Raw genomic sequence first — 23,860 nt, 5'->3', positions numbered from 1 at the left:
CCCAACCTCTGAGCCACCCAGGCATCCCCCAATTCCTTTTTTAAAATACAGGTTTGATTTCTCCTTTCATCTGCCTCAAATCCTATAGTTGTTTTTCACCTTCAGGATAAAATTTACAATCTTTAAAGTCTATCACACCTCCCTTTGACTAAACTGAACTTACTAATGCTCCTTGGGCTCAATTTACTCTTCCTCCCCAGCTCTCTGACCAAGTGAGCTGTAAGAGCCAGCCCTGACTTATTGTCCTCTCCCCATGGCACAGCATGGTATCTGGCACAAGGGAGACACTCAGTAAAACCTGAAGATATCCCCCCCCCATGGGAGATGTTCACGTGTGTACATCAACCAATTCATATATAGCGAGAGGAGTGTGAATGTGCTAAATGGCCATACAACCCCCACAGGGAAATAGCCTGACCAGCTATACCCTTCTTCCCATAGACAGCTTCTTCTGTCTTCCAGCCAGAGAAGAACACTTCCTCCAATATAGTAGAGACCTAGAGGCTCTGTCTGGGATAAACATGTGAAAGCTCTAGGTCAGAAATGCTCACTCTCCAGAATTCATTCTTTTCACTAAGTAAACACTCCATCTTAGCACCGGCTTCTTACTTCATGTGTTTCTGGAAGATCGTATTAGTCTGCTAGGGCTGCCATAACAAAATACCATAGACTGGGTGGCTTAGACATCAAACATTTATGTTCTCACTACTTGGGAGGTTGGGGAATTTCAAGATCAAGGTTCTGGCCAATTTGGTTCCTGGTGAGAATTCTCTTCCTGGCCTGCAGATGGCTGCCTTCTTGCTATGTCTTTTTTTTTTTTTTTTTTTTTTTTAATTTTTTTTAAAAATTTATTTATGATAGTCATACAGAGAGAGAGGGAGAGAGAGGCAGAGACATAGGCAGAGGGAGAAGCAGGCTCCATGCACCGGGAGCCTGACGTGGGATTCGATCCTGGGTCTCCAGGATCGCGCCCTGGGCCAAAGGCAGGCGCCAAACCGCTGTGCCACCCAGGGATCCCTTGCTATGTCTTTACATGGCCTTTCCTCGGTACATGCAAAGAGAGAGAAAGCAACTTTCTGGCACCTCTTCTTAGAAAGACAGAAATCCTATCAGATCAGAGCCCTACTCCTATGATTTCCTTTGACCTTCATTACAGCCTTAGAGGCCCCACCTCCAAAAACAGACACACAGGTCTTAGGGTTTGAGCCTATTAATTTGGAGTGGGGACACATATATTCAGTCTATGATAAAGCTCAGACTCACTTCTACTCTGTGTGTGAATATATATATATATCTATGATCCTTTACTGTATGGGTAACGTTAGTTAAGGAAGCCAGCAATCCAGGCAGGAGAAAGAAGAGCCACTGAAAATGAGAGAGAAATGACTATCAAAAAGCTAGGACTTACTAGTGACTCAGTGAAGAAGAAGCAAAAACTTTTTGTTTGTTTGTTTGTTTGTTTATTTATTTGAGAGTGAGAGGCAGAGGGAGAGGAAAAGAGAGAATCTCCAGCAGACAACCCGCTGAGCTCCGATCCTGACACAGGGCCCAATCCCACAACCGTGGGATCCTGACCTGAGCCTCCAAACCAAGTGTTCGATGCTTAACTGATTGAGCCACCCAGGGGCACTGAGTCAAAAACTTCTTAAGGCCTTTAAGGACATAGCCCCGTCCATCAAGGTAGTCTTCTTGTTGTTTCTGCTCCAGGTCTACCATTTACTAGCTGCAAAAACTTGACCCAGTGACTTAAACCTGTCCTTGCCTTGGTTTCCTCAGCAGTAATACAATCCCACAGGGTTGTCATATGCATGAAATGAGAATGCATGTAAAGAGCTAGAAGAGGGCCTGACATATAGCAAGCTCTCAAGAAACATTAGCTACATATAGTTACAGTCCTCCATCTCCCACTCTAGCCAGTCTGCACATTTTCATTCCAGATTTCAAGTCCCTGCTCATGTTGCTACCTCTGCCTGGAATGCCCTATCTGGTCTCCTCCATCTACATGCTTCCATACCCTATTCAGGCCCTACTTTCTTCACAAGGCTCTCTGCACCAATATGACATTTTTCACCCATTCAACTCATCCTGATTAAGTAACAATGTTGTTTTGGCAGGTAACCATCTTACACCCTTAAGTCTACTCCTTCATAGAGGAAGCTGCTTCTTAATATTTTATATATTTTTCATGCCTAATACAGTGCTACACTGTAGATGTTCAGTAAACCCCACCTGAAGAAAGGAAGGGGGAAAAAAGTCTGGACTAGGGGAGTTTAAAAAGGTCAACTGAAACTCGAAGCAGTGGTTCTCAACTCTGGTTTCCCAGCATGCAGAGAGGTCTTGGCAAGCAAGATTATTACAAAATACTCTGTATATTCTCAAAACAAGATCACTTTTAATTATACTTTAGTTCTAAAGCAAGCCCAAATCTTTCACACAGCACCTTCTGAAGGAGTGTAGTGAAGTCAAACAATTATGGGAGCAACACGACCCCCCAAAATACTTGGGACCCATGGATAAATCCTGCTTTTAGTGGAGTGGTGAGGAGAAAAGCAGACCAACAGCAGAAGGCAGCAAAGGCAGTGAGAAATGGGAGCAGAGCATAGAAAATAGAGTGTCTATTCCACATTGGGCACACACACTGATCTTCTCAACAATCTTCTTGGGGTGGTATGAGTATCTGCAGGTCTGCATGACTTCCAGGCCATGCTCTGGGCAAGATCCACAGCTTGGATTGTGAAATCCGGAAAGGGAGAGGGAGTGGTAACAGGTACCTGATTAACAGGTAACAGGTATGGATTGAAAGAAATGGTGTGGGGAAGGACACTAAAGGTAAAAATTATTCTGCTTCCAAAGGTTGCCTTTATCGATCACTTCCTGGAACCCTAAGTATGCTTTTTACCTCCAGACATTGAACTCAAGGGTCACAGGGTAAGAGAGATGAGGTGGCAACTTGAACATGCACGGAATCTGGCTACAACTATACCTCCAGCTTCTGGGAGCCACAGAGCTAAACCAGGCACGGGGGATGCAAAAATGCCAGACTTAGAAGGGTTTTCACAAGGAGAGGCGTGATACCTGTGGCTCAGCCCTGGCATCTTACCCAGCCCCACCCACCGTCTCTCACCTCCTGAGATAAGGCTCCTCCGCACAGGTCCAGTCTACCCATCCCCGCAGGAAGTAGGTATCTCTTTCCTTTGGTCTGGAAGAGAACTGGTCCCGACAGCCACCAGAGGGCGGTAGATAGCAGGGACCCCGTGGACTGAAGTTGCACTGCTCCCTACAGGCAAGTGCTGGCTCCCCGGTGGTATGACCAAACCCCTCCATCCCCTCCAGCACAGACATTCATTCCCCTTCCACTGAAGTCCAACTTCCTCTGAGCTTCCATTCCTAACTCGGGGCACCTGTCTGAGTTCCTGCCTCTCTGGCTGCCTTGGAACCTGCAGGTTCCAGGAACACTCAGGTGGGGGAGGCAGAGCCTGGAGAAGGGGAGGAGGAAGAGGGGGATGGTGGAGGAAGCCAAGAGAAACAACTAGGAGAGGCGATCAAGAAGAGCACTCAGGTTGTAATACCTATAGGCCCTTGCATGGAGAGCCTTCCCTCCTCCCCCTAAACACACATACGCCAGGGCTTGAAGCTGTTCTCTCTCCTTCAGGAGAGATAGGTTCCAGCCCTCTGTTCTCGTTCTTTCTCTTGATCAAGAGTGCATGGGGACTATCAGTTATAAATTAGCTAGGGATTCCCAAGGACCATCAGTTGGTCCAGTGACATCCCAGAATAAAACATCATCCCTATCCAGACTCTGACACCAGGGTAGGATGGGAGCTAGGCTGATTCTTTGCAGCCTTCAGGGAGGGACTAGGACTGCAGCCTAACAATCAGGGACCAGAATTCTCCGAGTAGCAGTAATGTAACGGCCTGAGACCTTGCTGGAGCCACTATGAACCAGAGAGGACATGCGTGGACCCTCTTGCTCCTTCAACATCCCTGGCCCCTCTGTTCGGTATGCGTCATGCAGGTAGAATTCTGGTCCTCTCTGGGTGGGAGAAGGGGCCAACAGCCTAGAAAAGAGGAGGATTCTTCTGGTCTCCAGTTGCTGATGGACTGGGATGCCCCCTCTGAGGGGAGGAAGCAGGCAGGAAGAGCTGCTGGGTAAGGAAGGAGGAGTCAGATGTAGGGTAGTGACTCAGGGTTGGTCCCCTTCTCCCCTCCTCCTGAGGTGAATCACCCCCTGAATACAGAGATTTTCCAATAAGCTCCTGCAAGCCTTCCCTTTATTAGCCCACCTGTAGGAAAATGTCAGACATCAGATTGGCTGGCTGTGTCAAACAGTGTTAACGCCGTGCCCTGGCCCCTCACCTTGCCAGGCGGGGCAAGCAGGTCATTATATTACAATTTATAAATAGAAAATAAAATAAAATAATCGGGTGGGGCTGAGGCACTGAGGAGGAAGAGGCGAAACAGTCCTCGTCAAGGAGTACCCACCATCTACCTAGGACCCAGGATCTCCTCTCGGGTGGAGGCTGCCCCCACACCAAGCGGTCCAGGCTTGCCTCTGGTTCTCCGCCTCCCCTCCTCCCCCACCCCCGAGTCAGCATCCTCTGCTGCCCACTCCCCCAGCTCTCCGCCCGCACGCCGGGGTTTGAGCAGGCGCCTCGAGGCTTCCGTGTCCGTCGCGCTCAGCCCAGTAGCTCCTCCGCCAAGCGGTAGAGGAACCGAGAGTACCAGTGCATGCCCGTGGGCTGCACCGCCCCGCCCGGAAGCAGCGCCCCGAGCGCGTGCAGCAGGCGCAACGGGGCGAAGGCGCGGTGCGCCCACTGGTGACTCTCCAGAACCGCGTAACACGAGGCCAGCACGTCGTTGACCAGCAGCGTCCCGTGGGCCGTGAGCGGCGCGAACACGCCCACGGCTTCCTCCCTTGCCACCCGGGCCACGCGCGCCGGCCGCAGCGCGTCCCCGCCGGGCGCCAGCACCGAGTCCCCCGCGCGCAGCCGGCGCGCGAACACCGGGGCAAAGTCGCCGGGCGCGGGCGCGGGCCCCCGAGCCGCGAACACCAGGTGCCAGGGCGTGAGCAACAGCTTGCGCGGGGGTCGCTCGGTCTCCACAGCCACGAAGGAGGCCCGGCGCTGCAAGTCCCGGTCCAGGAAGAGCAGAACGGGCGTGGGCACCACCCGGCCGGCCGCGTCGGCCGCCAACACCCAGTCTCCGCGATGCAGTTCCCGCAGCCCCTTCCGCTCGCCGCTCCGCAGGCGCACGGTGGCATTTCCCGGAAAGCAGCCGCCGGCCCTGACCGCCAGCGAGTTATCTGCAGGGAACAAGCACAGCGAGGACTGAATCGAGACCAGCGGTTCCAGATTCTGAGAGATGCGGGTCAAGCCCGGGGCAGACCTCGCCAGTCCCGGGACGTGTAATTTCCCACGGATCTGGCCCCAACCTTGCGGGGGGGGGGGGGGTGTTACAACACTAACGCCCGCTTGGTCTCCCCTAGCGTCGCCCCAGAGCTGCGCAGCCTCAGTTTCCCGGAAGGAGCGGTCTTTGGGCGGACCTCACCACCCACCCCCTACTGTACCGGCTTTGACCGACACGTGGACGTGGTTGCGGGACTCGTAGTAGACCCAGTCGAAGCCGGCCTCCACCGCCAGGCGCGCCAGCAGCCCATACTTATTGCGGTCGCGATCCGACGTGGTGATGTCCAAGGCACGACCCTCGTAGTGGAGCGAGTCCTGCGCGTGGTGGCCGTCCTCGTCCCAGCCCTCGGTCACCCGGAGGCGCACTCCGGGCCACATGTTCATCACCGCAATGGCCAAGGCGTTCACGCGCTCCTTACAGCGCTGGCGGGGAATAAAGGAGTCAGTCTCCTCGCTGCCACCGCCGGGGCAAGAAGGGACCTGGACGGAAGGGGGTCGGTTCCTTGTTTTCCTGGCCCCACACCACTTCCTCCCAGCTTCTGAGTGTCCTGGGGAAGCGAGAACCCGAAGAGGTGTAGTGGCCAATATGCACTTCCTTCCCGGAGCGTTTGTGGGAGGACGGTGGGGTCGCCCCAGGGATCGAGAGGGGGTGCCTATCCATGCCCACTTTCGACGCCCGCCGCTCACTCATTAAGGGACCTCGGCTCAACCTGGGAGAGGGCAGGAGCTGAGCGGGCGGGTGGCAGCTCGGGCAGGGAGGGGCTGGGCAGCCCGGAGCCCCGAGAGGAGCCCCTGTTTGAGGCTGGCCCCCGCCCCAAGCCCCGGCTGCCCTCCCTCCGCCTGATTCATCTTTTGTTTCGTTGCCTTCCCTGGCACCGGGCATCGCTTCCTTCCTTCCTTCCTCCTCCTCCTTTCGGCCCCTAGCATTAACCCCTTCGTGGTGCGAGTGCCCCCCACAGAGGTGCCCGAGCCGAGCCGTGCGGGACCAAGGCTGCTGGAAAAAGGGTTTGGGTGGCGGGGGCCGCGCGAAGTACAATGGCCATTCTCCCGGATGACTTAACCGAGCGAGAATCCCGGGCCGAGGCCGGGGACGCGCCGGGAGAAGCGGACTCAGCAGCTCCATCCACAAAGGCGCTTTTGAGCCGCCCCGGCTCCGGGAGAGGAAAGGGCAGAAAGCCGCGCCCCCCATCCCTGCTCCCGCCCGCCGGGCCCCCTCCCCCAGCGCGACCGGCCCTCCCAATTCCAGCTCCGGCCCTGCCAGCCGCGAGCCCCGGCTCTCCATCCCTGCTCCAGATGCAGCCGCGAAAGGCGTGGGAGCAGCACCTGAGATTAGCGGGAGCTGCCCTTGCGCGGAACTGGGGGGCCCCCTGCAGGGTGGGAGTGGAGAGGAGGCAGAGCCGCGGTGGCTGGAAGCCTGCGCCCGGGGGAGTGAGACCGCGGTTATCTGGGCGGCTCTCGTCTGGGAGCCGGAGACCTTGGCGCGCACCACGGCACCGACGGCGGGAGGAGGCGCAGAGAGGACAGTTTCCTTTTCTTCTCCCCGCTCCGACCTCTCACCTCAGACTTGGTTTTCTCCTAAGTGCCAAAGGGGCACTTTCCTCCTTCCCTTCTTCCCGAGTTTTCTACACCTCCGCAGGGTTGGAGAGCAGGGGAGGGGAAGACAGGAAAAGTGGTAACTCCTTCCAACTTTTTGTCGTTTTGTCCCCCAAGGAGGCCCTGGGGCCTTGACCTGCGGGGGCAGCAGCCCAGTGCAAAGCCAACTCAATGGAGGCCTTTTGCAGCCAGGGTGTGGGAGATAAGCAGGACCGAGGGGTTCCCAGGCCTCGTCAGAGCCCCTCCTGGGCCTGTCCCTTGTTCTGGACCCTCTGCTGCAGGTGGCAGCCAGGCGACAGGGCCACACTATTCCATGACCAAGGAGGGAAGGAGTGTCCCTTTCCTAATCTCCGAGTAGTAGTAGAAGGAATTCTTTCTCCCCTGGACAGGTTTTCCTAACAAAGTAACCTGGAAAACTATGGCAATTAATCGGAGGAAATCCGCGCCACTCCCTCTCCCTCCAGCTCCCCACTCCATACACAATTAGGTGGTGTAATGGAAAGTGTATAGACTTAGAATCAGGAGTGCTGAATTCTAGTCCCAGCCATGCCACTAATTAGTTTTAAGACTTTGATTAAATCGCTTTTCCTCTTGGGGCCCAGCTCTCAGCTGCAAAATTGAAGCGAGGAGGTGGAAGAATGACTTCCAAGTTTCCTTCCAGGTCTGATATTTGAGATCATTGGCCAGAGGGTGGCCCTTCACTCGCAGGGCATCGCTCACCTCCCATCCTAGGTCGCTTAGGTTCCAACCTGCAGCAGAGGCTCGATACATGCTAGTTGAATTTAATTCTCTAATCCCAAGGAAACCCCTTGAGGTAACCCCCCAGGAGGTAAACCCCCCTGAGCTTGACGGATGCCGGAGCACTTTGATTCTCAGGTGGGCCCATCTGTTCTTCCCATTGAGGACTATCTTCACCCAAGACAGTCGTTTAGGCTCTAGAATAGTCTTGCCTTGGTTCTAGGATGCCTCCCCCGTGCTGAAGACGATTCCCGCCCAGTCCCTTCTCAGGTAGATGGCCTGGTGACCTAACCCTTGGCCACCCCCTTTCCACTTGGCTCCTTCAGTCTCTGTAGCCCACAGAGCTTTTCCACAATCCGGTCAGGAGCCAGGCTAAGGGTAGAGCTTTCTGCTGCGGCCTGGCCAGCTCCTGGCCCCCAGCTCACCCCAGCCCTTCCTGCCTGGCTCGGTAGCTGACCCCCGGTCCACGCCTCAGCCATTTCCCGTCTCGCCGGCCGCCATCCTCTTTTCCCCGCCCTCGCCGTCTCTCCGGGCTTCACTCTCACTAGTCCCTCCTCCCCTCCCCATTCCAGCCTCCCCGGTTGGGATCCCTTCTGATCACTGAGCCCAGTAAGCACGGCTTTGGGGTTTTGGGGGGGAAGGGGTGGGGAGCGGTGGAAGGGTAGGGAGAGGCAACCTTTGAGGTTAAGGTCCCCGTGGATGAAGCCCAGCTCACCACCCTCCCGGGCTGCGCACGAGCTGGCAGTGCCCTGGCACAGGTGGGGCGAGGTCCAGCTTACCTCGGTCATCAGGCGGTCTGCACCACTGTTCTCCTCATCCTTGAAGATGATGTCCGGGTTGTAGTTGGGCACCAGGTCCCGGAAGCGCTCAGAGCCCCTCGCCACTCTCCCCTCGGCAGGCCCACTGGCGCCCAGGGTCCGCTCGGGCACGCTGGGCACAAATTGCTTGTAGAGCAGCGGCACGAGCTGCTTGCGCACGTAGCGGCGCCGGCCCACCGGCCCCCGGCCCGGCCCGCAGCTCTGGGCGGGCAGCGCCAGGAGTGCCAAGCAGCACAGGGGCACCAGCCTGGCCGGCAGCGCCATGGATGCAGAGGACTCTGGCCAGAGGGAACGTTCTTGTCCTACAGCTCGCCCCTCAGTTGGGCATCTCCCCCGGCACCAGAGAGCGCAGCAGGCAGAGCTGCCCCGAGTGCCCTAGAGCTCCTGTGGCTCTGCGCACCTGGCCGCCGCCGGCGCTGCCCGCATGCCCCCGGGGGGTCTGGAACCTGCTACTGACGGGCCATCATAGCAGGGAAGGGGGGTCGTGGGTGAGTGCCAGCCCAGCCTGGCTCCGCTGCCCGGCTCCGGCGCTGCCAGAACGCCCTGCTCCGCCTTAAGTGGCCCCTGGCCCCGCCCCCCGCCCTTCTCCCAGGACCGTCCCGCCCCCTCCCACCGGGGCGGGGGCTCTAGCCGGTCACCGCTGGTCCATTTCACGACTGAAGCGTGTCCCATCCTGGAAACCAGGCAGGCACCTGTTTAAGAAATCCTAGTAGCTTTTCAGTCCTTAGCTGCCTGGATAAGCATCCTACTCCCAAGCCTAAGCTTGGCACCAGAACACCCTCCTCTGGTACTTGAATCGGATCTTTACTCTCCCAAAGCCTATCCTGGCAGCCCATTGTCCTCTGCTATCATCCAGGAAGTATGGGCTCCAGTTTCTGCCCAAGGCCAGCCAAGCTCTTTGGGCATACAACCAGAGACGTTCTTCTCCATGGTCCTCCCCAAACCTCCTCCACTTTCATCTCTCCTCCTTGTGGCAGTACTAACCAGGACTGGAAGGGGTAGGTGCCAGGGGACCATTTTCTCCGGTGACTTTGCAGCTTTCTGCTGAGAGCTTCCCTCAGAATCAGTTATAATCTGGTTCTGGACTTCAAGCTTCTGTCCCATCTTGTCCTTGCCAGACACCCAAGGGCTGCTTCTTTTCAAATGCATAACTTGTCAATTAGAAGCTACTGGAGGGCAGTCGGTACTTCAAGTCATAGTCTCTAACCGACTAATGGTCTTTTCCCTTTCCCTTCCATCTAGGCACCTCTTTAGCTTGCTCCCTCTCTGGACCCCCTGGGGCTGGCTCTACTTCGGATCACTCAAGTCTCATCTGAGAGGCTTTGAGCCTGCAACACTTCACCCACCAATCTATTATCATTTAGAAATCACTTTCTCTAAGAAGGCCTCCCTGATGTCCTGACACTGCCCACCTGTTTGCCTGAGAACCAGTAATTAACTGCCAACCATTGTAGTATTAGAATTGTATCACCCTTCTAGACAAAGCAATTCTTAAATACAAAACTGAATCCCCAAGGCTAACTGCCTGGCCTACAGTAGGCCACCCAGCAAGTATCTGTGGCAACTACACTTTTTTGGTAATCTATACTACTGCTCTCTCAGCTCCATGGCTAGCACTTACAGCAACTTCGTGTATACTAGAAAAAAGTGGTCCTTCCTTAAGATAGGTGCCATTTGCAAGAAAATAGTCCTAGTAACCATATGTAAGACCATGAGGTGAATGGTGGCCCCTTGAAATTGCACAGTGCACAATCTGTGTCACCTGGAGCAGACTTTGTCCCCACCTCCCCCACACACAGAGGGGGGCTTGCCTAGTGTTCTAGGCACTGATAGCCTCTGGGAAGACAGTTACCTTCTTCTCTGCAAACCACAAACCCTTGTCAGTCAGTCTTCTTTCATTTTACATGCAAGCCACGTCAGGGAGGACAGGGCTGAGGATGTTGTGTGCATAGAGGGGGAAGTTATCCTACTCCTACACCCATGCCCACCTACTCCCAATAACCAAGGCACAAAAACAAGGCAGGAGTATAAGGAAGAATCAGGGGACCAGTCAGCTTTAAGCAAGGCTAAGGGAGGAGGAGCTTTTACTGTCTAATTGTATGACCTAACTAACACTAAACCCAAGTCCCTAAAAGATACTCAGAATGCAGATGGAGAAGGGAAAGGATGGTAGGTAGGATCTCTCATTTTTCTCAGTTGGTAGACTCAGAATTGGTGGGAATTGTTCAACAGACACAAAGACAGGCCCTTTAAAAAACCAAAACAAACCCTGGGATCAACTTTATTGCTCATGGTTGTGGTCGCTTCTTCCCTATGCCCTTGTCCCTCTGATGGTCCAAAGCCCCTCCAGGATAGCACAGTGCTTAGGTTCTGCTGGGCCAGAGGCAAGGGAGACAATCTGCCTCCCAAGTCTGCTCCCAGCTCAGTCTCTCCCCTGTCCCCACCCCACCCTATTGCACATCAAATCATGTAAACATGGCTACGGGCATGGCCCTGAACAGCAGTGAGGCAGATTGATGTGTAAACAGATTTGGGACCAGGAGCCAGACCCAGTCACTCAGCCCTGCCCCATACTGAGGCCCACAGTTATATCTGGAAAAGCGGGGGAGCCTGGTCCCAAACTCTGGCTCAGATTATGCAACAGTGCAGACAGCTCAGCTCCCCTCTACCACCCTCTCAGATTCCAGGTCCTGAGGTCCACCCACCCCCGGGCGCCCCTCCAGGCCTGGGCAGCAGATGGCAGTGTCCAGTTTTCTCCCTCCCACTCCCAGCTGGAAGTCACTGGTGCTGGGTCTTCCGAGATGCCCGGGGAAAACCGGAGACAGGCAACGGCAATCTGTCCAGCCCTGGAGAAGACGGAGGGCAGTCAAAAGCAGGGTACAGGTCTAGTCTTGGGGATAAGGCAACCAAGCCACAGTATGGGTATATGAGATGCCTTACAAACAAAGCAGAGAGCATACCATCCCTCCTGCCTGGATGACCATGGTTCCAGAGGGCCCCGCCTCACAGCCACCCCATTAGCCCACACCCCCACTCCTCTCACCAAAGGCCCGGATCAGCTCTGCCCGCACAGCCGCGGTAAAAGTCTTCACCAGACAGAGAGTGGTGAGGCCCGCGAAGGCTGCGTTGTAGAGGAACACGATGTAGAAATTGCCCAGCCAGTTGAAGCGTCCAAAGTCACCCAGCAGGTCAAAGTCAGTGAGCCCTGAAGTACAGAGGCCAGGGTGGGAGTGGGCTCCCCAGCTCCTTCCTGGCTGAGAGCCCAGCTTTCTGCTGCCTCCTAGTGGCCATATCTCAACACTGCAGTCGATAGGTTGGCCTCTTCCTAAGCGTTAATTATTCCTTCTTCCCAACTGTCTCAGAGGGAGTTATGGCTGTTGAAGAAAGTGTCAGCAGCGAGGCTTGCTCCACCTTCCCTTCCAGAGTTTGGCATCTTCTCCTCCAGTGTGGAGCCTAAGACTCCGACTCTAATGAGGCTGCCTGGGTTCAGATCCAAACCCCACCCCTAACTGTGATCTGCAGCAGATTCCTTAAATTTGTGCCTCAGTTTCCTTAACTATAGAGAAAATAATGGGACTGTGAGAATTAAATGAGACAACACACATCAAGTACTATATGCGTCAAGCACTATTCTAACAGTGCCTGAGCCCTTAATCATCATAATGTCATCCCAAGTCCAAGTTTTAGGGCTATCTCCCACTTAAAATAATATTCTTACCTACATACAACCTAAAGGAACTAACCAGTAGACCCACAAGCCTAGTTTTCTACTGAATCCCTGGAATTAAGTAGAATGCTATAGTGGAGACAATATGAAGTAAAGAACCAAACAGAACTGATGCGAATACTAAATCATTTAGGATATATGGTTGATGATGTGGTGGAGGGGTGATGATCTCTGCAACTCCCATACTACCCTTGGGGGGAACTATTACACTTTTGCATGCTTTTAGCAGGCAATTCTAGATGAGAGCTCTAACTATGGGAGAAGGACAGAGTGTATTATTTGATGTCCCAATGTGTGGAAAAAGCACTGGACTGGTGTTTAAGAGACAAGGTGTTCTAGTCTAACTTGGCCTTGCTTCAAGCTAGTTATATAACTACGTAAATCAATTAGCTTCTTTGCTTCTTGTCTTTATAAAATGAGAATATGTATTAGAGGATCCAGCCCATTGGAAGATTTGGGGGAATGTGGTGCTTCTCCACCAAAAAATGGAAGTAAATAGGGAAGCCGTGGGATGTAGCTAATGGAAAAGTGTGAGCTTTGAAGTAACACTATTTTGAAGCTCAGCACAGGCATTTTACAGAGCCTCAATTTCTCCATCTGTATAATGGGGGTAATACCTTCTTGTAGGTTTGCTGTGGGAATTAGAGCACATATATAAAGTATATGCTTAGCACCAGTAGGTACTCAGAAAAAGCCAATTCCCTTACCTCCTTTTGCTACTTACCCAGGGTTCGAGAAAAGACCGGAAGTGCTGAGCTTAGGACCAGGAGACAGACACAGTTCCCAATTATCTAGGTGGAAGTAAGGAAAGGAAAGGTGAGGGTAGCAAAGCTACCAGCACCTAGAGCCCATGCATGCCCCCAGAGGCTTCCTCTATTCCTGCCCAGCTACCTGTGTCATAGCTGTGTCATGCCATCTGGGCCGCAGGCTCCGGAAGAATGGAGAGCTGTAGAATCCCACAACTGAGGATATCATCAGGTAACTGCCACTGGGTTAAGGAAGAACTGGCTAGCCCCCAAGGAAGGATTAATGCCTCATCTCAAAGGGAATGGACCTCTCCCTTGACCCTCCTTTCAAATAAAGTAATTTCCTTCTTTCTGAATCCTAGGTTGGTAAAGTCTTGCCCCCTTCCCCATCGTCCCCACCACAGTCCCAGGAGACAGGGTCAGCGAACTGGTGGGTGTCCAGTGAGGCAATGGTGAGTGTCCAGAAGGATACAAGATGAGTACAACCTGAATGACGGCACCAAAGGAACCCAGCTTGGAGAAGGAGACTTGGCCCAGGGAGGCATCCTGAGAGAAAGAGTAGTGTCGCTCTGGAGTACTCCCTACCAGGAGCACCACCCAGCACCCACACCCAGACTTCCCTCTGGCCTCGGCTTCGGTCTCTCACCCCAGGCTTTCTTAAGCCCTCCCCCAAGAATACGCTGCCTGGTACCTGCATGCCCCGCGGCATGGCAGCCTCATCGATGAGCAGCTCCAGGATGTGGATGGCCACAATGAGCACAGAGAGGCCCTGTGTGAAGCAAGATCATGGACTCCCATTCCTGCCCCAGCCCACAGTTGTATTTGGAGTTGAATGTTAAGAACAGATACTCTGGTCCAACATTTTCAGTTTTCCATTAGCTGTGTGGGACCTGTTCAAGGCCACTGCTAGCAACAGAGCACCTTTGAGGGTACGATAAAACACACCCTTTCAGGGTGGAAGGACTGTAAAAAATTCGACTAGAAAAATGTGCCTTGGGGTGCCTGGGTGGATCAGTGGTTGAGCGTCTGCCTTTGGCTCAGGGTGTGATCCTGTGATCCCAGGGTCCCGGGATTGAGTTCCATATTGGGCTCCCCGCAGGGAGTCTGCTTCTCCTGCCTATGTCTCTGCCTTTCTCTCTGTGACTCTCATGAATAAACACATAAGATCTTAAAAAAAAAAAAAAAAGAAAAAAAAATGTGCCTCTTCCCCTAGACCAATACAACTTATTTCCAAGTCTAGAGCATGGCAAGTTGCGGGGAGGGACTGATTTCAAGCCTTATTTTCACCACAGAGCAAGCCTATTAACTACTCAGCAGCCATGTATGACCTTAGGCAAACTCCTTCACTCCTCAGTTTCTTCATCTACAAAATGGGGATCGATATGCTCAGTACAGGGCAGGACACAGAGCGGGCAATCAGTGAGGGGCAACTACGGTTATTGATGATAATCGGGTCCCTGCATCTCTTCTCTCTTCCCTGAGAAGACCTAAAGCAGTCAAGAGCCTGTTATTCCTCACCCCCACCAGGAACGGAACACCTACCGTCAGTACCAGCAAGCACAACATGGCCAGGGGGTAGCCCAGGTTCCGCTGCCAGGCTGAAGCCTTCCGTCGTTTCTCTGTACGGGAATGGAAGCTGTTAGCAAGGACCTAGAATGAAGGGCTACTCTCCTTGGGGAAACACAGATATCCCATTCCCTACCAACCTACATACCCAGCAGGACTCTCTGTGTCTGCAGAGCCAGGACCTGTCTGTGCAGCAGCTCCATATCCAAATGCAGCCAGCAAGAGGTGGGATCTGAGGGCAGAGAAGATGGTGCTGCCTCTCAGTCCTGTGGCCCCTGCCCAAGCCACACCCACCATCCCAGCTGAGGAGAACCATGACTTACTGCAAATCCTGCGGGTTAAAGCTGCCTCCTCAAAGGCTGAGCAATACAACTGCTCCTCCAGGTCTTCTAGCAACTGGGACAGGGGAAAGGGAAGGACTGACTGTCAGAGGCTCCCTGATCCCAAGGGCCCCAGGAGACCCCTGCTCATCCCAGTCTCCAGTCTCATTCTTTCCCCCAACTCTCATTCACCACCCTGTGGCCAGAAGCTTTGTCTAGTCCCTCCCAATTGCCCTTTGTTCTGCCTTGCATGTCTGGTGACCAGCTCCAAATGATGAGGTTGAAGGATACAGGAGCCAACAAAGGCTGTGGCTTTTTGCAAGGCGTGTGCTGCACAACTATAGGGTTGCTTCACTGTTTGGCTCCAGCTTTGCAGAAGTCAAAGGGCAAGGAGCACTACGTACCCGAGGCTTGACCAGTAGCTTCCCGGTGACTGAGAACATGCGGGCCAGACCTAGTGGAGTACACACTGTAGGGACAGGAGCCAGTTACCTGCCAGCCCTTTTCTCTACCACTTCCCCTACCCGTCCTTCCATCCTCTCTCCTTCCACCCTGGTTACTTTGATCCACAGACCTCACCCATTCCCTCCAAGACCCTCAACACTCACCCAGGAGCAGCAGGACCCCAAGAAAGGAGATACAGGAGTAGAGGTAGGGGAGGTAGTACTCCCAGAAATCTAAGGGTAAAAAAGACGTATGTCAGCTGGTCTTTCATCTAGCTTCCCGGGGGTTGATGGGCCTCAGAGACTAGCAAGGACACCACACATAAGCCTACAGGGGTTAGGCAAGTAATGCAAATAAGGAAAGCTGGCCCAGTGTCAGCAGAAGAGGGAGCAGTGGGGGCTACAGCAAACTGGAGGCCCTATGCCGTATCTAAAGAACACAACTGCTCGGGTGCTTGGGTGGCCCAGTTGGTTAAGTGTCTGCCTTCAGCTCAGGTCATGATCCTGGAGGCCTGGGATCGAGGACCACATTGGGCTACCTATTCAGCGGGGAGCCTGCTTGTCCCTCTCCTTTTGCTCCTCCCTCCAGGCTCATGCTCTCTCTCTCGTTCTCTCTCTCAAGTAAATAAACAAAATCTTTAAAAAATAAAATGGAAAAAAAAAAAAGAATACAACTGTTATTAGGCCTAGTCCCTGCAATCTGATGTGGTTGGATCCTCAATCTTGTCAGGCAAAGCGACAAATCTGGATATTAATGTGACATCTCTCAACTTTTGCATGTCAGCAACTGACTCATTTATATTTTTAATCATTGCATGGGCCCAATGGATCATTTCTGCAAGTTGGACTTGGCTTGACATCCATCAGTTTGAAATTTCAGTCTAAGAAACATGGTCCCAATCTTCTCCACCTTAGAGGGATACAGTTGTTCCATGCAGGAGAATATCAGCCAACTGCAGAGCCATTCAGCCTGGGTGGAGGGGGAGGGAGGAAGCTGGCCTTCTCACCATAGAGTGACTCCCGGCTGGCCTTGTTGTTGTCCACAATGGCTGATGCCACCCATACCATGCCCAGCACCAGCAGGGTGAGCAGCATCAACATCACCACCGTCTCATAGACCCGGCCCAGGACACCCTATAGGAGGAGGCAACAGGAAAGGGGCAGGATCAACATCAGGGGAAGGAAGGAGACATGGGATGGCAGCCTGGCTGGGAAAGCAGAAAGGACTGGATTCAGGAGACAGGGAAGGGCGTCTCCCTCTTATTCCGCTAAATCACCCTGTCCTCCCACCCTACATCTAGGGCCATTTCTTATACCATACCAATAGTTTTCATTTGCAAATCCCCTCCCCAGTTCCCTTCCTCATCCTGCCCTGCCATGGGAGGCTGGTCCCCAAGGGCTTCATCACACAAGTTCTTTGCCCTCTGGTTTGGTTTGCCCAATGGGAAGGACAGGCAAGAGGGTGGAAGGCAGGAAGAGAGAGGGATCAAGGTATTTCCTCAGTTTCCTTCAACCTTTGGCACTATGGTTTTAGCAGTAGCTGTGAAGCACCTCCCAGCTTCAACTACCAATGGGTTCCAGAAACTATTTCTTCCTTTTGCTCCCACAGGCCTAGGGGTGGTAATGACTTCCTGCTGACAGTAGCACCTCAAATTCTTTGTTGATCCTCTTAACTCTGACTAAACCTCTGCAAATAGTCTTTGTTAAAATCTTTCCAGTGGGGCACCTGGATGGCTCAGTCAGTTAAGCAGCCAACTGGATTTCGGCTCAGGTCATGACCTCAGTGTTGTGAGACTAAGCCCCATGTTGGGCTGTGTGTGGGCATGGAGGCTGCTTAAGATTGTCTCTCTCCCTCTGCCCTTCCCTTCTCCAAAAAAAATTAAATTAAATTAAAATTAAATAAATAAAAACACAATAAAGTAAAATGAAATCTCTTCAGTTGAACCACCTGAGTGGAATTCTGTTTCCTGCCTAGATGATTGATATATCCCCCACTCACCTTTCTGGAGCCAGCAAAGCCCTCGGACTCAGTGAAGAAGTATGCAAAGGGCATGAGGAAGATGAGGGACAGGTTGGAGAAGAGAAACACAAGGTTCCAGAGGCCTAGAGCAAAAAAGGAAAAGCAGAGGTGATTGGCGGGAGGCGGGGAACAACCTACTAGGGACTGACCATGTGGTGGCAGAGAGGGGGCAAGGATGGGGTGATACACAACTAATTAGCCGAGGCTGTCTATGTCTGCATGAACCTAGTCTATTCCCTCTCACCACCCCAGGTTGGAACCAGAAGCCACATACCATGGATGAGGGAGCCATTGAGCCACTGGATATAGTAGTTCCGGGGCAGTGAGAGCAGCACCTCGTTGCTGATAATGGAGAAGGGCAGGAGCAGGACAGCACCCAGGGCGACAGCCAGGGTAAAGGTACAGAGCTCAAGCCTGGGCAGAGAGAATGGGTAGTACCCTTGCTTAGACACTCACTTCCCTTGGCCCAAGAAGCCCTCCTCATCCCCCTGGGCACCGATGGCTTCTCCTAGAACTACTTGTAGCAGTGACAGACCCATGGGAGGAGCCATCCAGCCAGGGCTCTACCCATTGTCCCCTAAACTCCCCCTCCAGGGAAGCCTTGGCACAAGGGATGGACACACCTTAGGCATTCATGTCATAGGCCGTGACACTTGCCCAGACTATCCCCAGGAATGTGGTCCTCCTACACATGCCTGCCAGGTATATCAGGCATGCCAAGCTAAGGGACTTGTCTTCTCTGCTCAGAGATATGGATTTCTGAGCTTGCCTTCTCTAGCCCAAATAAGAGGAAAGTCACCCCATATAGCTAGGCCCTGCATGAAGGCACTAGGCAAAGGGGGAGAAGAAGGACCTGAAACCCAGCTTCATAGCTGAGGCCTGTGTCCAGAGCTGCCTCAGGTGAAAAGAAGAGACATTTTTAGCTAGTTGGTCCACCAAGGGGGGTAAGTTTGCCTTCTTTTAATCTGTTGATCAGAGGGGCCATCTCTATATTTTCCCTATATGTGCTAATGCATAATAACAGCCTGGAGCAAAGCCTTCTCTCAAAACCAAGCACACCCTGCCCTTAAGGGTTCCACTTTCCACATCCCCTGCTCTATTCCATCGGTCTACATTGCTGCCCCACTCCTTCCCTGATGGCCACTGGGAGGTGAAGCCAAGCTGGAATCATTTCCGGTGACTCAGGCCCCAGCTCACACACAGTTCCTGGCCAAGAGGCTCCCAGAAACTCCTGGCCTAACCAGGGATACAGGAACAACAACTTTTCCAAGCGTCCCCAGAGTGAGGTGAAGCCGGAACAAGCCAGAAATGGGGTGGAAGCAGAAACCCTCTCTTCACTGCATGACACTCCGCTCTCCCCTGAGCTCTAGGAGTCTCACTAGATCCCAGCTTCTAAAGGGTTCTAGTGCCAGGAGCTGGGACGGCAACACTTACGCAATCTTGTTGACTGTAGCATCTTCATCATCCACTACGAGAGAGAGGCACGGGGAAGAGGCAAGAGATCAGTGGGCAGCTCTGGGAGCCATCTGTGCTGCAGTGTGCCCTACTTCCCCTTCCTTGCCCCGTGAAAGAAGGGCCTAGGCCACAGAGGCAGAGCTGGAAAGGAGGCCCTGGGAGAGTTAAATGCTATGAGTCCCAAACCTATTCTCTGGCTGAGGTGGCAGCTTAAAGATCTGTGGTCCCAGGTGGAAAGAGTACGAGCCAGAAATTCTCTTACTTCCCCCCTCCCCACGATCTCTCTCATTGCAGGTTCCTCTTTGCAAGCTGAAAATATAAAAAAAAAACAGCTGGTCTGGGAGGTTGGTTACATCAGTGGCTGGGTGCAGCAAAGGGAAATGAAGCAAGGGGGTGGGGTGGTGAGGAGACTCACAGAGAAAGTCCTTGGGAGAATTATACCCCTTCTTGGGTTCATGAAGCCTTCTGGAGGGGAGTAAAGACTAGGACCAGGACAGGATGATCTGGACAGGCTGGGGCTAGGAATTGGGGGAAATGTGTCCCCCCAAATCACACAATGCCTACAGGTAGGAAAGTTCCAATCTGAGGACACTTAGGTCTTTATAAAGAGAAAGGCCACCATCACCCGGTCCTGGGGGGCCCAGTGGTCAGGCAAGTCTTCTGTTCCTCTGCTCCTAGGTCAGGTCGGTGTGAGTGTCCTTGTTGAGGAGAGGACAGAGCTTGTGCCCATGGTAACATTCACCCTGTAGCTGTCCATTTTAGATTCACAGAGGGCTTTCACATGAACCATCTCCTTTGGTCCACACAATGTCAACGAACTGGTTAGAACCCTTAGGCCCATTTTCCAGAGGATGGAACTGAGGCTCAGGAAAGTTATATGACTTTCCCAGTGGCTTTATTAGTTGCAGACCCTTCTGTCTAGGCTTTCCACTATACCACCTGCCCCTGCCTGTGGAAAAAGGGAAGCAGAAGAGGCAAAGACTCCAGTTTTTCCTTTCCCAGCAGGCGCCAAGGGCCCACTCCCCTGAGGCTGGCCCCATGGCAACAGGAACACTGGCAGAGGGCAGGGAAAAGGGAGGGAAGTCACAGGTACCTGTGGTGAACTCAGCAGGCTTCTTGAAGTGCGTCAGGGCAATGTGGCAGAGGATGTAGAGTGTCGCAAACAGAAGTGTTGAGATCTGTGGCAGAGTGTGAGCTAGGATGAGAAGCTCTAATAACCAGCACATTCCACAGCCCCAGTGGCCTCTCTATTAATTCTATGGGGTCACTGTCCCAAAACAAGGCTCCATACTTCCAGGAGTTCCATGTTTTTCCCCAGGATTTTCTTCTAGTCAGGGCCTCAAGGGCCCCTTAAGAAGGACCAGACAGCATTATGTCTAGCCCTATGAAGGTTTTTCTGGGAGAAAATAGCTTCAGCTGAACACTGATTGGTAAAGAGGCCGAGAAAACTAGAGACACATATGCACACATACCTGAAACAGGCCATAGAACCAAAGGGACTTTACTCCTAGTGTTATTGAAAAGGGAAGCAGGTTCCAGGAAGAAGGGGATGTTTACATTGTCCTGACACTCGTCTCCTCCGTTCCCCCCTTGCCCCTGCTGCCACTTTGACCCAAGCTCCAGGAGAGAATAAGTAGGAATCATGTTCTTAGACTAAGTCAGAATGTCTACTCTGTGTTTATTCAGGGACCTGAAAGATCAGGTCTGTTCTTGGCCAAAGCAGAGTCTCATTTAATCCCCTGCCCTGAGAGTAGACCTTAGTTGGGGCCCAACATCTAAAATCCACAATGCTGGGATCCCTGGGTGGCTCAGCAGTTTAGCCCCTGCCTTCGGCCCAGGGAGTGATCCTGGAGTCCCAGGATCGAGTCCCACGTCGGGCTCCCTGCATGGAGCCTGCTTCTCCCTCTGCCTGTGTCTCTGCCTCTCTCGGTGTCTCTCATGAATAAATAAATAAAATCCACAACGTTTCTAGAGCCACATCAGCCTCTTTAAAGGCTACCAACTGGGGATCCCTGGGTGGCGCAGCGGTTTGGCGCCTGCCTTTGGCCCGGGGCACGATCCTGGAGACCCGGGATCGAATCCCACGTCGGGCTCCCAGTGCATGGAGCCTGCTTCTCCCTCTGCCTGTGTCTCTGCCTCTCTCTCTCTCTGTGACTATCATAAATAAATAAAAGTTAAAAAAAATTAAAAAAAAAATAAAATAAAAAAAAAATAAAGGCTACCAACTCCTTGTCCCTATTCAAGCTACTTCCAACTCCAGAGTCAGGCTGTCCCATGCCCTCTGGGCAACTAGCCCTCCACTCCATAGTTGTGGCAGGACTTGGCCAAGTTACTCTGCATATGTATGTATCCCTACGCTACCCCAAGTAAGCTGCTGTTGCCCAAGAGAGGAGGCACTGGTGGGCCTGGCTCTACAATCAGAGCCAGAGGTTCTTGAGGAGATGCTATTGCATTTATTATTATTATTTTTTAATTTTTTATTTATTTATGATAGTCACACAGAGAGAGAGAGGCAGAGACATAGGCAGAGGGAGAAGCAGGCTCTACGCACCGGGAGCCCGACGTGGGATTCGATCCCGGGTCTCCAGGATCACACCCTAGGCCAAAGGCAGGCGCTAAACCACTGCGCCACCCAGGGTTCCCGCATTTATTATTTTTTTAAATTATTTAAGTAATCTCTACACCCAACGTGGGGCTCAAACTCACAACTACGAGATTAAAGAGTTGTACACTCTTCCGACTGAGCCAGCCAGACACCCCAAGATGTTATTGCATTTAAATAAGTAAGCCAAGAGAGCAGGATCAGTCTCGTGGGTCCTCCAGTCCCCAAAAGAAGCTGATCCCACAGGCAATCTGCACACAGTTATCTACACATGGAAGGAAGAAGTCAAAGAGACCCAAGAAGAGTGATGGGTCCAGAACAAAGTTTTAGCTTTTAACACTAGGGAAACCGAGTAGAATGAGTTACTCAGATTGTACTGAAGATTTCTAATTGCCTAGTGCTCCCTCTGTCCTTGGGATTGCGTAATAGCCAGGAAGGTGGGAGGGCTCAAAAGGTCAGGCTGGAGTTCCACGCAGTTCCAGCAGAGGCTAGGTCATTCTCTAGAGCCAGGTGGGGGAGGCAGCAGAAGGCTTCAGGCTGCCCTTGGCGGGCACTGGTGTCCTCAGCTAATAGGAGTAAGAGTGGGGGAGACATCTAGGAGGCTGCTTCTCTGTCCAAGGTCTCATCCCTCCCTGTTCTCTAGGAATGTGGGCTCTGTCCCTACACTGTCTCAAGGCCTGGGCGTGTTCTCCACAACACACCCAGCCTCACCATGTGGGACTATCCACTAAGAATCACACAAGGAAAGTTGGTCTGGAGTTCCACACGTGGACTGATACAGTCCCTGCTTTTCAGTCCTCACACAGAAGAGCAGACCTAGTTATGTCATGGCTCACTTTATCCCTCCCTCCGGCCTGGAAGCGGCCCAGGGCAGACTGAGAAAAACAAAGGATGACTCCATCAGTGGGTCCCCCTCCTCATTAATACTTCTATTCTTTCAAACCTTTCCTTTTTTTGCCTTTTTTAGCATTTGGGGGGTGAGGGCTACTCTGGGGAGGGGGGGGAACTCCGAGGAAAGACGGGGGGGGGGGGGGGATGAGAATTGAAAGCAGCCCTGAGGCAGATGCAGCTAAGTTCCCCAAGGTTCCCCAGGGGCCCAGAAGAGAGGAGTCCATCTCTGTGTGGCAGGTTCAGCTGTTGCCCTAGGAGGCAGTGAGGGCGTAAGGCACAGCCTGCTGCCTTTGGGGCACTGGGGGGGGGGAACCACTCACAGGGGAAATCCCTGAATGGCTGGGGAGCTAGAACCTCGGCTTGAGGGGGAGGGGGGCGGAGGGGGGGCGTCCGACAAGCACCAACGAGGGGAAAAGAAGGGGGGGCAACTTAGTTGTTCTCCATCTCTACGCAGTAGAATCCATCCCACAAGAGTCCTTTCTTCCGAAGTGGGAGGCCCACCAGCGTGCCCCGTACCTCTGGCACGCCGCCCCTACACCTCCCAGGTCTTTCCTGGCATCTCCCTTTCGTCAAACATCAGCGGAGTTTGCGGGGTCTCCCCCAACCAGACCCATCCGTCTCAGGCTCTCGGAGGACGGTCGAAATCAGCGGACTCGCGGAGCCGCGCCGCGAACCCCCCGCGAGGGGTGGGGGCCTGGGGGGGAGGGGCGGGGCGGGGCGGGGCGGCGGGGCCGGGGGAGGAACGGAAACCGACCCGCGGCTTTGTTTACCGCGCAGCTGCCCAACCGATCCCGGCGCCGTCCTCCGCCGCTCGCCCCCGGCCCCCGCAGGCCCTGAGCCCCGGCCCCCCGCGCTCCGACCCGACCCCCCCGCCCGCGACCCCCGGGCTTCGGCCCCGCTCGCCCCCGTATCACCCTTGCTGCCCGGGTCCGTACTCACAATGCACTCGCGAACCCTCTCGTGGAATAGCTGCTCCCGCACGGACAGCACTTCGTAGTCAGCTGCTTCCATACTCTGCTCAGCATGACTGGGGCGGGGGTGTCTCCGGGCCCGGGGAGGACGAGCGCGGAGGAAGCCGCCGCCGCCAAGCACCCGGACCCAGCCGAGGAGCCTTTCCCCGCTGCCTGCGACGGAAACTCGGGGTAATCGGGAGCTCAGATTCAGCCGTCCGGACGCCTTAAAGGGGCAGGCACCACGCGCCTCGATTTAAAGGGCCGCGGCCCCGCGTCCTGCTCCCTCCCCTTTAAGGTCCGGTCTCAGTCAACTTCAACGCAAACACCCTGCAACAAGCTGGCTACGAGGAAGCGCAGGTGCTGGTTCTATCTACGGGAGACCAACTGACGACACGAGGGTGGGCGGGTTTCTGCCAACGAGCGGAGTTCATTGGCTCCCAGGGAGCTGCCGCTCATCGCTAGAGGGACGCTGATAGGCTCGCTCCGTGGAGGGAGGCGGGATCTCTGGGGTCTGAGGGTGCTCGCTCGCTTCAGCCCCTGCGGTTGAGAGAGGACGGTTCCTGCGTTTTCCCAGCAACTGAGA

General features: G+C 53.7%; 2 protein-coding genes across 6 annotated transcripts; both read right to left on the bottom strand.

Annotated features, from left to right (window-relative positions):
• Positions 1-4,254: 4,254 nt before the first annotated feature.
• Positions 4,255-9,126, bottom strand: DHH (desert hedgehog signaling molecule). Of its 2 annotated transcripts, none has more exons than XM_049102847.1 (3): positions 8,516-9,126; positions 5,567-5,885; positions 4,255-5,302 (listed from the first exon to the last, which is right to left on the bottom strand). In XM_049102847.1, exons 1-3 carry the CDS (start codon positions 8,816-8,818, stop codon positions 4,677-4,679), a joined length of 1,248 nt encoding a protein of 415 aa, XP_048958804.1. In that variant the 5' UTR covers positions 8,819-9,126; the 3' UTR covers positions 4,255-4,676. The 2 variants fall into 2 exon arrangements, with proteins under 2 accessions (XP_048958804.1, XP_025333290.1); XM_025477505.3 differs by having other exon boundaries at positions 5,567-5,828; positions 8,516-9,122.
• Positions 9,127-10,802: 1,676 nt separating this feature from the next.
• On the bottom strand, positions 10,803-23,641 carry LMBR1L (limb development membrane protein 1 like). 4 transcript variants are annotated; one of them, XM_025477499.3, is made up of 17 exons: positions 23,264-23,638; positions 19,925-20,009; positions 18,811-18,844; positions 17,651-17,790; positions 17,356-17,459; positions 16,364-16,490; positions 15,522-15,590; positions 15,318-15,382; positions 14,917-14,989; positions 14,742-14,825; positions 14,570-14,646; positions 13,719-13,796; positions 13,500-13,573; positions 13,173-13,263; positions 13,006-13,072; positions 11,598-11,759; positions 10,803-11,400 (listed from the first exon to the last, which is right to left on the bottom strand). In XM_025477499.3, exons 1-17 carry the CDS (start codon positions 23,333-23,335, stop codon positions 11,333-11,335), a joined length of 1,470 nt encoding a protein of 489 aa, XP_025333284.1. In that variant the 5' UTR covers positions 23,336-23,638; the 3' UTR covers positions 10,803-11,332. The 4 variants fall into 4 exon arrangements, with proteins under 4 accessions (XP_025333284.1, XP_025333287.1, XP_025333288.1 ...); XM_025477502.3 differs by lacking the exon at positions 18,811-18,844 and having other exon boundaries at positions 19,925-20,026; positions 23,264-23,637; XM_025477503.1 differs by lacking the exons at positions 18,811-18,844; positions 23,264-23,638 and adding an exon at positions 22,841-22,976.
• Between the last annotated feature and the right edge of the window lie 219 nt (positions 23,642-23,860).

This window comes from Canis lupus, chromosome 27 (assembly GCF_003254725.2).
Source record: "Canis lupus dingo isolate Sandy chromosome 27, ASM325472v2, whole genome shotgun sequence".
In the NCBI taxonomy this organism is placed as follows: Eukaryota; Metazoa; Chordata; class Mammalia; order Carnivora; family Canidae; genus Canis; species Canis lupus.
The sequence above is the reverse complement of the archived record's forward strand: the minus strand, read 5'-3'. Positions and strand labels throughout refer to the sequence as shown.